The sequence below is a fragment of the Manacus candei genome, unplaced genomic scaffold, assembly GCF_025592945.1.
Source record: "Manacus candei isolate 608988 ecotype Guabito, Panama unplaced genomic scaffold, ASM2559294v1 h1tg000020l, whole genome shotgun sequence".
NCBI classification, from domain to species: domain Eukaryota; kingdom Metazoa; phylum Chordata; class Aves; order Passeriformes; family Pipridae; genus Manacus; species Manacus candei.
The window spans coordinates 2,547,191-2,559,444 of record NW_026138068.1 but is presented as its reverse complement, the minus strand read 5'-3'; the positions used below and the strand labels follow the sequence as shown (position 1 = coordinate 2,559,444).

Genomic DNA, 12,254 nt, shown 5'->3' with positions numbered 1-12,254 from the left:
GTATTAGTTCAATATTAAAGTGATGGGCACAGTTCTTTGGATTCTCCAGCTCCTCCAGCATGGGCACAGCCTCACAGCCCAATTTCACAAGGCCACATCCACCTGCCATGGGTGGGCACCACATCCCTGCTCTCAGGGACACAAGGGGCACTTCCAGGAGCCCTGGAGTGGCCATGCTGGCTGCCCAACACCAGGATCGTGGAGCTTAGGGAAGCTGGTAACCTGAGCTTTGGAATCTCCCAGGCTCTGGAGTGAAATTCCACCTCAACCTCAGGCACTTGGCTCTGCTGTGGAAGAAGGAGGGAGCCTGTATCTGAGCCTGGATCTGCCCAGCCCAGGCATTTGGGATGGTTTCCGAGCAGGCACTTGGCTTCTGCACCTCCCACCGTCTCATCTTTCAGGCTCAATCGCAGCCCCTGCAGGGCTCAGAGCTGGGTCTGCCATCGAGGTGAGTTAGTGCTGCTGGGTCTGTCTGCCAAGCCCCAGGGAAGGAAAGGGGCTCAAGAGGAGCATTAACACAGGGCTAGCGCTCAATGTCATCCATTTTCCACCATGGGATCAGCAGGACACACATGGGGGCTTAGCCCTGAGCTGGAGCTCAGCTCTCTGACGTGCCCTGGGGATACACAGCCTGACCTGCTCCCTCTGGGAGACACAGGCACATCTCTGCAGGTAAAACAGGTCTGTCTGGCATCTCCCACAGTGGTTTAACAGTGCAGGTCTGTAACAGCATGGAGAATGTGTTGGAACAAGTCGTCCTTGCAAGTGCCATCTCCTAAAGGGCTGTCCATGACCTGCTGTCTGGAGTGGTGAAGGGAATCGGTCACCCTTCAGGGGATACAGGGGGACAGGGATGAGAGAGGAGATTCTGCCCAAGAGGATTTCTTTTCAGCTGATCCAGGATACACACAGCCTAATCTGAGTCCTGCTGGATAACCTCGGGCAGGCATTTTGCATCTCTGGGCTCTGTGGTTCCTCCCTGCACAGCAGGGCTGAGAGTCCCCTCCCGAGGGAAATGCCTGGAGAACCACAGATGCAGGAACCTCCAGCAAGACTTTCAGCACCCTGGGTCTTCCAGGACACTGGGGGAAACTATATCTGAACTGACATATCCCACAATTTTTGTGGCGCCTTTTATAAACCAGAGCCATCCCTGTGACCTTTCAGAGACCCCTCACTGAAGAAGCCAAAAAAGTGCAGTCAGACACAGGGTAATACCACAGGTTTCTTTGGGAGGTTAAAAACTCTTGATGTTTTTGGTCTGTGGCTTCCTTAGTGATGGTGATGATAACGTGAGCGCACTCCCGTCCCCTGCATGTGAACCTGCACTTGGGAGCCTGAAGTTGCACAAGGCATCTTAAGCAAACAAGAAAAAAAGGCCTTGAGCCATTGTTGGGAGTGATTTTACAAAGCCTCTCCTTTGTATGCACTGAGTAATGTCCCTGTTGTGAAAGCACTTGAGTGGTTTTGTCCCACTGCCAGACACACAGGAGCTTCTCTTTTGGATTCCCTTGTGCTTGGTAGTGGTGGCACATCCACGGGCCAGGTCCCCAACTTTTCCCTCATCGCAGCACTTTCCCACAAAAGTAACCAGCACAAGGGAGATGCTTTTGGGTTTTTTCTCTGCATTTTTCCTAATTGTTTCCTGCACTAAGTTCCCTGGGCAAGGACAGTGGCAGGGACAGTGTGGCTGCTGGACGCTGATGAGGCATCCCCGGTGCACCAAACCAAGCCTCATTTGAACCGAACTGAGCTGGGCTGAACTGACCCAAACGGTGCTGAGCCCAGCTGAGCCCAGCTGAGTCCTGCTGAGCCACGCTAAGCTGATCCAAACGGGACCGTGCTGAGCCGAGCTGAGCCAAACTGCGCTGCCCGCACCGAGCTGGATCGAGACGATTCCATCCGAACCAAGTCACGCCAAGTCAGTTCTAGGCAGCACCGAGCCGAGCCGTGCGGGACCCAGCCCCGTGGGCCGAGCCGTGCCGAGGTGGGCGGGGCGGAGCGGGGCCGCCCCGAGGAGCGGGGCCCGGCCCGGCCCAGCCCAGCTCAGCTCGGCTCAGCTCAGCATGTTGCGGGCGCTGGTGCGCAGCTCCCGGCTCTGCCCGGCCCAGCTCCGGGCGCCCTTCTCGGCCGCCGCCGCCTCCCCTATCCCGGCGCCCAACCCGCGCCCCGACATCGCCTTCAACAAGGTAGGGCCGTGCTGGGGCCGCGCTGGTCCCGGCTCAGCCGGGCTGGGCCGCCGGGTCCGGGGCTGCCCTGCCTGCGTGCGGGGCTGGGACATCCCGGTGGAGCGCTGGGAGCGCTGGAGCCCCCGGAGATTTGGGCCCGAAACCTTGTGCTGCGGGAAAATCCCACTGGAAAAGCTCCCTGGGTGCCCTGTGGGGCTCACAGTGTGTGTCCCGCCACCATCGGGCTCTGTCCCCGTCTCCCGGTGGGCTCAGCATCGGGAAAAGGAGGAAACTGGGAATGGGAATGAGGAGGGGAAGGTGCCTGGCTGGGTGCTGGTTGTCTGCAGAGATCAGACCCTTGTTCCAGAGCAAACGCTGTGGGATCACCTGTGCTGGGTGCTGGGGAAGGCAGCATTCCTCTCCCAAGGAATTCCACTCCTCCCCGGTGGCTGTGGCCAGGCTGGCGGTGGTTGGCCGAATGCTCGGCGAGTTCTGGGCGAGCACCGCGATCTTTGCACTCGCGCTCCTGTTTTGGACCTGGAAAAACAAATTCACCCTTTGAAAGAAAGAAAGAAAGAATTGGTGAAAAGCTGTTGTTGGCACCTGGTTCTGTTTCAGAACAGTGCACGGGAGCCTAAAATCAGTTAATCTGGGAAATAATAGAATCATTTAAGTTGGAAAAGACCCTTACGACTGTAAGAAATGCTGCAAAAACTCTAGTGCTCTGTACAAAATCGAATGACTGTATGAATGTGCCTAAAGCATTTTCCCACTGCTCAGTCTCCTGAGTTTCCCAGTATCCCTGCACACCTCCAGCCAGGCTTCCAGGCCTTCCAAGTTTTCCCAAGATGAGAACTGCTTCCAATTCTCGTGCTGTTTGCTGAGCTGTGAATTCTTTGATTAGCTCGAGGCTGTGTCTTTTGTTGTGTGCTTTTAGGCTAAAATATCTCCTTCATATTGGTGCAGGTTTGGAGCCCACACAAGTCAAGTTAAGCCCTTTTAATTAAAGCTTCCTCAGCTACCATCAAACAAAGCTCCCCCAGATTTCACTGGGCTCTGGCTCGAAGCCTTAGCTCTGCTTGGCTTTTCCTTTGCAGATTTTCATAAATAACGAATGGCATGATGCTGTCAGCAAGAAAACCTTCCCCACCATCAACCCAGCCACGGGGGAAGTCATCTGCCAGGTGGCTGAGGGCGATAAGGTGAGTGTGGTTTGGGTGAAGTGGGTTTGTTTTCTGTGTGAGCAGGTCCAGGGAGGTTGCAGAGGAAGGCACCACCTCCCCTCTCACCTGGGCAGCTCTGCAAGGGCTCTGTATGCAAATACCTCATCAAGTGCTGCTTGTATTCTTCCTTGACTGCTGCTCTCAACAGAACCTGGATTTGCCCTTCCCAGCACCAAGCTGGGACTGGGAAGGGCAGAGAGGAACTGATGTGGTGTGCAGCAGAGCCAGAGTTGGGAGGTTTGGGAGCAGTCCTGGGCAGAGGTTGCTGGGATGGGCAGGGATGAAGGCAGATACCTCTGTAGTCCTGTGGGTGCTGTGCTGGCAGCGTGACACAGAGTCATGGTGAGAGAGGACATAGAAGTCAGGATTCCCCTCACAGCCCCTTTCTGCTGCAGTGGCAGACCAATCCCAGCCCTAGGAAATTAAAAAATTGAAAAAAGAACTGGTGGGGAATAGTCACATAATCATCCCCTGCCTTACGCAAGGCCCTGCTAAGAGTTTGTGGCAGAGCTAAGATGGTGTTTCCCAGCAATTTTGGGTTCTTCCTACAGTCTGGAAACTTGTTTGAGTTCCCCAAGGGAGGGGTGAGTGAGGGAAACCCTTTGTTGTTTGTTCTCTGTGGCAGCCTGGCTTGTCCTGGCGAGACCATTCCAGCAAGCCAGGACAGAGAACCAACCAGAAACCAATTAGTGCCTGACAGGACAAAATGATGGATCAGAGATCTCTGATCAAGGAAAAACTCCTCTATACTGAATCCTGAAGAGTGTCAAAAGCACACTTCCAGAGCTTTTTCCATGCCTGGTTCTAGGATGCAAATATTAACTCAGCAGGTGACACTGCAGAAATAACTTGGTGATGTTTGCACTCCCCATAGTTGAACTAACAGTGTGAGTGAGGGTGGAGGTGGTGGCTGCACAGCTGTTGCACCCTCTGCTGCACTACCAATCCTGTTCCCTCTTCCCCATGGATACAGACTGGCTGGGAAAGCTGTGTGGGCTCCAGTGCAGTGTTTGTGCTGAGGCTGTGCTGCTGCAGTGCTGCCCAGGCTGGTGGTCCCAGGGCAAACCCAGGGGCTGTGGCCCATGTGCTGATGGTGTCTTGCAGTGGGGCAGCTGCCAAAGCTGCAGGTTCTTGTCCCCAAAAAGCCTGGCACAAGCAGCCACTCTGGCTAGGGCTTGTTTTCTTCTGGAGAGTGGATTTTGAGAGAGGGAGAGAGTGTGTGTAGGCTGGTTATTCCTTTCTCACCCTCTTCCTGGCCTCCTCTGCAGGCAGATGTGGACAAGGCGGTGAAGGCAGCCAAGGCAGCGTTCCAGCTGGGCTCTCCCTGGAGGAGGATGGATGCTTCCCAGCGGGGGAAGCTGCTGCACCGCCTCGCTGACCTGATTGAGCGGGACCGGGCCTACCTGGCGGTGAGTGTTGTGCTCCGTGACCCAGCTCTGCCCACGGGGGTTGGTGTCCATCGGGTGTCCCAGGGGCTTCACCCACAGCTCAGGCTGGGACAGGGCTGCAAAGGGTGGAGAGGTATTATTGGGAAGCTGGAAGCAAAAGGCCAACATGCAGGACAGATCCAGACTGCAAATTACAAACCGAGTCAAACTGTACACTTGAGTTTCCCCCCTCACCCGCTGTTGTCTTTCGCAGGCTCTGGAGACTCTGGACAACGGCAAACCCTACGCCATCTCCTACCTGGTGGATCTGGACATGGTGGTCAAGTGCCTCAGGTGGGTATGAGGTGACAGCCACAGCTGGCCTGTGGCAAACAAACCTCTGCAGGGGCAGGACCAGGTCCCTCCCGTTCAGGGGCTGTGGGGTCTGGAGCTGACTGGTGGTTTCATCTGGCCCATAGCAGAGTGTCAGACACCTTGGGTTTACCTTTTGCTGTAATTCCTGTGGCTTTCCAAAGGTTTGTTAACTATACATTGTCTCATGTTATACACAGGTCTCACACTAATGGTGGTGATCCATTAACAGCACAGGAATGACAGAATTTATGTTGTGCAAAGTGCTGGCAAAAGTGGAAGACACAAATATTTGTGTTTACTGGCCACCCTTAACATCCCCTTTTTGGGAAATATTTGCACCGGGGTGTGTTTTAGGAAGTGACTGAAAATGGGAAGGAAGCAAATAGCTGGAGGAAATTGCTCTTGTTTTCTGTTGACAGGACACTTGTTATTTTGTAATGACCGGTTGTTTTAAATTCAGTGACCAAAACATTATTGTCTCCAGATACTGTGCAGGCTGGTCAGATAAATTCCATGGGAAAACCATCCCGTTAGACGGAGACTTCTTCTGCTACACCAGACATGAGCCAGTGGGAGTTTGTGGACAGATAATCCCAGTAAGTAAAATGTAACAGCAGTTCCTGCAGCATTTCAAGAATTCAGTGTTACAAAGTTACTACCTGTTGCTGCACCACTGCTTCCTCTCTGTGGTAAACAAAGCTCTGCTTGCACCAGCTGGGAGGGCTCTTCCTTCACTCTGGGAGTTGATTTCATGGGCTCTGAGTAACATTTACTTTGTATCTGCTGCCTAAAAAAAAAAAATTAAAAAAGGATTTAACCCCCTTTATAGCAGTTACCTAGCTCAGAACCACAATTAAGTTTAAACTACTACCTAGAATCAAACCCAAAATTCCATGTGATGAGGCAATAGAGCTCGAGGGCAAAAATCACCTTTCTGTGTGTGATGTTATTTCAGTAACAGGGTGGTTTGTCAATAACAAGCAGCAAACACATTTGTACAATGAGCCATGGATAGTGTTACCTCTCTGTGGGACAGCCAGGGTCTGATTTTTGTGTGCTGCATTTGCATGTTCTTCATACTTGCATTGAGCAAGAGCTGCACATAAACACCTCCTTGGCCTGCATGTGCTGCCTGGTCATTACAAACAGGCTCTGTTTCAAAATGCCTCAAAAGAACATTTAATGGCTAAGGTAAAAATTATTCCTCAAAAAAGCTGGGGTTTTACAGCTCACACTTTGGAGTACAGTTTTCCTGCAGTGCTTGAAAAGGAGGCAAAGATTGAAGAGCAGCTCTGGGAGATCCAAGACTGCTTCCACAGGTGCTGATTTGAATGAAGCTCACTGGGTACTTATTGAATAATCAGAAACTTTCCAGTTCAGACCAGCAAATCCCTCCTTGTTTTTCAGTGGAACTTCCCACTGTTGATGCAAGCCTGGAAACTGGGGCCTGCCCTGGCCACTGGGAACGTGGTGGTGATGAAGGTGGCAGAGCAAACCCCCCTGAGTGGCCTCTACGTGGCCAGTCTGATCAAAGAGGTGAGTGCCAAGGCCAGGCTTCCATCCCCTGCTGGAGTGGGGAGAGATCCACCCACACTGGGATGTGACAGGAACAGGGAGGGGCTGCTCTGCAGAGAGGCTGGATTGTCTTGGATCTCTTAGCATTGATTCAGCAAAAAAAACAACCCCTTTTGTCCTTATAAATCTGTATGTAGATTAGGGAAGGACTCTTTGAGGTTCAGTTAAATAATGAACTCCAGGGTGATTAGAAAATGAACATATATATATGTGTGTGTGTGTATATGGATCCAAACCGCGCTTGGGATGTGGGTGGGGAGAATTGTCCTGGTCATTGCAAACTGAGCATTAAAACCCCAAACCAATTTTAATTTCCCAAAGTGAAAGTGAAGTGGAAATGCTCTGTTCCTGGTGGGAGGCTGACTGAGGGTCACTAACAGAGGGGTGGAGGTGAAATCCTTGATTTGTAAGAGGAATAACATTGCTGTCTCCTGGGAATTGTCAGGCTGGATTCCCACCAGGAGTGGTGAACATCATCCCTGGCTATGGGCCCACAGCAGGGGCTGCCATCTCCTCCCACATGGACATTGATAAAGTGGCTTTCACTGGCTCCACAGAGGTAAGGGAGCACCTCAACCTTTCAGCCCTTGGGATGCAGGGAATATCTCGCTGCTGGAACACCGTTGCTGTATAAAACACTGGAGGTGTTTGCCTTTTCTGTATAAAATACTGGAGGTGCTTTGCCTTCTACATTTCATTTTAAAAACCACAGCTGATTCCAGGGTGTGACATTTATTTTTGCATGACATAAGACTCTTATTCTTATTTTGTTCTTTAGAATATTTCCCATTGTTTCCCTTAAGCTGCTTCTTACTGGAGGTGAAACTGGGCAGCCTTACAGCCCTGACAATGAGGGGATTATTACTGAAGTGCTGACTGAGGTGTAAACCCAGTGCCCTGCCAGGCTTTGCTGATGGAGGAGTTAATTCCAGCCCCTGCTCTGCTCTCCTGCAGGTTGGGCACCTGATCCAGAAAGCTGCAGCAGAGAGTAACCTGAAGAGGGTGACCCTGGAGCTTGGAGGGAAGAGCCCCAATATCATCATGTCCGATGCAGACAGTGAGTCCCTGCTGTGTAAAGTTTGATCTGTGCCTTTTACCTTGACTTTCTGCAGGCAGAGCTGGAGGGGAAAGGAAAGGAAACCTCTGCTGTCCAGCCCTGACTCCTCTGGGCTGGTCTCACCCAGAGTATCAGCACTGCTCCAATCCCACTTTTTTTTCCCAGTGCTGTGAAGTTCAGTTGTCAACAACCTGTTGTTTCAGTATCTTCCCTCAGTCTTTGCTCCATTTTTGGTTTAATTTCTGTTTCTCTTGGAGCACACCACTCTTCCCTACACTTAAGAAGCCCTGGTTCCTTCCTCCCTTGCATACTGTCTCATTTTTGGTCTTGATGAACCAAGAAATGTGCTTTTATATGGCAGTGAGGGAGGAAATTCTTCTGGATCTAAAAAAATTTGTCCTTAGTACCTGAAAAATTCAAATTAGGGCTGTAATCTGCCTCAGATTAGGTATTTTTGTCTAGTATGGGGTGCCTTGATAGACCCTCATATGAATGAAATATGTATGTAACTTCTGCCACATCAAAGCATGGAAAACGCTGCCAACTGACAGGACGTTTTACCCCCATCAGTCTCTGTGATAATTGTTCTAAAGAAGTCATCTTCTGACTCTGGTTGGGTTTATTTGCTGATTTGTTTTCTCTCCTCTCCCCACTCTTAGTGGACTGGGCAGTGGATCAAGCCCACTTCGCCCTGTTCTTCAACCAAGGGCAGTGCTGCTGTGCCGGGTCCCGCACGTACGTCCAGGAGGACATTTACAATGAGTTTGTGGAGAGGAGTGTTGAGAAGGCCAAGGCCAGGGTGGTCGGAAACCCCTTCGACTTTAAAACTGAGCAGGGGCCTCAGGTAAGAGCAGGAAATGCCCTCAGCTGTTACCTCATGGAATAGTCCCAATCCTGAGCCATAGTGTGTCACTAGATTAGAATGGAATTATCCTTCAGTCTCTTGATTAACCTCCTTTGAACTGTCCCATGATCTCCTTGCTTGTGCAGGGGGAAAGGTTAATTAACCATTCTGATGATTCCACAACCTCCACTTGACGCTGGCATTTAAAAATGCTCCCTTTGAAGCTGGCTGGGCACTCTGTTGCGATTGGGAACTGCTGGAGCACAGCAGGTGGGAGCAGAATCTACTTTCCCCCCAGTGGAGGCGGAGCTGATGTGTGTCCTCATGGCTCACAGGTGGATGAAGAGCAGTTCAAGAAGATCCTGGGTTACATCAGCTCTGGGAAGCGTGAGGGAGCCAAACTGCTGTGTGGTGGCAACGCCGCTGCCGACAGGGGCTACTTCATCCAGCCCACGGTCTTTGGGAACGTGCAGGACAACATGACCATTGCCAGGGAGGAGGTGAGTCCTGCAGCACCTCCCTGGCCCTCACCTTCTCACTCACGGTCACTTTTCCCCCTCTGATGCAAAAACCCCACAGGTTTACAGGCACGGGGTGTTCATGAGCTGTGAAACTCTTCCTAGAATTATCTTCCCTCCCGATTACATCCCGGGGCCTGCGGAATAGGGGAAGTGATATTTGAATTTTGTGTCTTGTGTGACTTCTTACACCCATACACAGCTCCCACATCACCCACATGACCCCGAGTTTCTAAGTCTTTGATGTTGGTAAAGTATTTTTTCATGTTTGTTTGGTTTGGTTTGGTTTAAATGTTGAGATCAGGAACACATGTTTCTAGTCAAATACAAGTATTGACACAAAGCAAATTGTTAGATTGGTAATGATTCATACTTTGGACTTGTCCAGAGGGAGATTGAATGTACCTGAGGCAACAAATGTGGAAGGAAAATAACCAGTATTTGTTATTTCCCTCCAAAGGTGCCTGATTTTCCTCATTTGCCATATGAAAGGTCTGGACCTGTAGGATAAAAAGCAGAATGTAGTGTTGTGCACAGACCCAGAAAGATTGAGGCTGCAGTCAGGAGGCATCTGCTTATCTACCTCCACAGAGATTTCCACCTGCTCTGTTTGGATGTTGCAGATCTTTGGGCCAGTCATGCAGATCCTGAAGTTCAAAACCATCGAGGAGGTCATTGAGAGAGCAAATGATTCCAAGTATGGGCTGGCAGCCGCCGTGTTCACCAGGGACCTGGACAAGGCCAACTATGTGTCCCAGAGCCTGCGGGCTGGCACAGTCTGGTGAGCTCCCTCTGCCTCCTCCCAGAGCTGCTGGGAGCTTCCCGGTGTGCTGCCAGGGCTCACTGGGCTCATTCTTTGATAGCCTGTCCCTCTTTTGGATCCAATTTTACATGTACTTCACTGAATGTCCTGTCAGACTTCAGCTGTCATGGTAACTGTTGGTAAAATTTTTTATATATATAAATAATACATATATATATATATATTTAGGTTGGAAGTATATTTAGGCTGGAGCTCCTCTGCTCTGGAGCCAGGCTGAGAGAGGTGGGATTGTTCAGCCTGGAGAGAAGAAGGCTCCAGGGAGACCCGAGAGCCCCTTCCAGTGCCTAAAGGGGCTCCGAGAGCTGGAGAGGGACTTTGGACAAGGGCCTGCAGGGACAGGACAAGGGGGAATGGCTTCCCACTGCCAGAGGGCAGGGTTAGATGGGATACTGGGAAGGAATTCTTCCCTGTGAGGGTGGTGACGGGCTGGGATGGAATTCTCAGAGAAGCTGTGGCTGCCCTATCCCTGGAAGTGTCCAAGGCCAGGTTGGATGGGGCTTGGAGCAACCTGGGATAGTGGAAGGTGTCCCTGCCCATGGCAGCAAGTAGATTTGGATGAGCTTTAAGGTCCCTCCCAACCCAAACCATTCCATGATTCTATGATTTATATTAAGTTTCCATACTCCCACTGTGAATTAAGGGATGGGATGGGGCAGAAGCAATCCAGTGCTGCAGGCTCTGAGTGCCAGCAGTGATGGGATCACTGGACAGGGACGTGGCTGCTGCAGTGGATGTTCTGCTCTGTCCTGAGCCTGTGCCAAAGCCAGCACTACAACACCAGTTTCCTGCTCTAGCACAAGGTTTTGGAGATCCAGGATCTCACTGTCTTTATTTTTTACTTTGTTTTAATTGGTACTGAGGGAACAAGCAGGTGCTTCTGGTACGTGAGCTCTGCGGGGGGCGAGGGCAGCACTGGGACAATGAGAGATGGTAACAGATTCCATGATGTTCTGTGTGATAAGATTTCAGAATTAATTCTGTTGCCTGAGAGAACTGGCAAATACACAAATCCTGCAGAGATACTCCTCCCTTCCTCTGTTGCAAACAGATCAGCTGTCCATGTGCTGCCAAAGGGCTCTTCCATGAAGAATTCCTGAGCTCCAGGTGTTTAACCCTTGGTTTCCATTCCAGGATCAACTGCTACAACGTGTTTGGTGCCCAGGCCCCCTTTGGGGGCTACAAGGCCTCTGGGAACGGGCGAGAGCTGGGGGAATATGGGCTGGATGCCTATGTGGAGGTGAAAAATGTGAGTATCCCTGTGCCCAAGGCATTCCCAACCCTCTGCTGGAGCTCCAAGTTGTACCCGTGCCTGTTGGTGTGGGCTGGGCTGAGAGCTGCAATTCTTCCTTCTGGTGCTTGAGAGCAAATTGCAGCAGAACTGTGACCCAGACCTGGAGACTCCCCCTCTCCCTGAGCCTTCCCAGCCTCCAGACCTCTCCCTGTCCTCTGGCTCTCTCCTGCTGCCTCTCCAGTGACCACCCCTGAACAGTCTCAAGAAAAGAATCACTTGTGACTTTTTCTTCTTTTTTTCTTCTAGGTGACAATCAAAATTCCACAGAAAAACTCCTAAAGGAAAGGACAGCAGCCTCTCCAGGAATTTGGAAACACTTCTGCAGCTTCATGAGACAAAAAGCAGCAAAACCTCTAAACACACAAAATTTAGGTGCAAAAATAACGTAACTCCGCGTTGAGATTTTTTTTTAGAAGGTGTTTGAAGGAGCTTTTGTTAAAAAAAAAAACAAACATTACTTGGCTTTATCTTTTTAAAATACCAAATACAGTGAGTTGAGCACTAACACGAGATGGGTTATTTTGGGTACAATCACCCACATGAGATGGGCGTGATCTTTCCATCTGTATCTGATAGATATGCCCAAGAAATCATTGAACTGCTTGTTTAGTCTAGGAGGGTTTATATAAAGTAACAATTCTTTGTTGGCTTACAGAGCTGGCTCTATACCCTTGCCACATATATATATATATATATATGTCCCTCTTGTGTGAGCAGACTGAACTCGGTGTGTACCTGAGCAGGGAGTGAAATCCGTGAGGTGCAAGTGTTTTCTTGTTCCTTCCTGCTCTTTGTATCCACCCCCAATAAACATTCCTGTCTCAGTGCAGCCAACCCTACCTTTGTTGGAGGTTTGTGCACACAAATCCCGGCCTCAGTAAGTGGTTTTTGAGGGTTTTCACTGCCTTTCTGCCTTTCCCGCTGTCCTTGTGCTGCCTTAAAGGAACTCCTACACCTGCAAGGCGGGCAGAGCCACCTGCGCACCGAAGGGTGTGAGGGGGGCCTGAGCCCCA

General features: G+C 50.8%; 1 protein-coding gene and 1 long non-coding RNA gene across 2 annotated transcripts; one reads left to right on the top strand and one right to left on the bottom strand.

Moving 5' to 3' along the window:
- The first annotated feature begins 2,003 nt into the window (after positions 1–2,003).
- Positions 2,004–12,070, top strand: ALDH2 (aldehyde dehydrogenase 2 family member). The gene is made up of 13 exons (XM_051785729.1): positions 2,004–2,189; positions 3,266–3,370; positions 4,660–4,800; positions 5,033–5,112; positions 5,618–5,729; positions 6,541–6,669; positions 7,154–7,267; positions 7,663–7,765; positions 8,425–8,609; positions 8,945–9,109; positions 9,751–9,908; positions 11,082–11,196; positions 11,488–12,070. Exons 1-13 carry the CDS (start codon positions 2,067–2,069, stop codon positions 11,518–11,520), a joined length of 1,563 nt encoding a protein of 520 aa, XP_051641689.1. The 5' UTR covers positions 2,004–2,066; the 3' UTR covers positions 11,521–12,070.
- LOC127470330 (uncharacterized) lies at positions 2,107–3,258 on the bottom strand. Its single transcript, XR_007904267.1, has 2 exons — positions 2,979–3,258; positions 2,107–2,705 (listed from the first exon to the last, which is right to left on the bottom strand). It is a non-coding gene; the product is annotated as an uncharacterized LOC127470330 (long non-coding RNA).
- Positions 12,071–12,254: the final 184 nt, after the last annotated feature.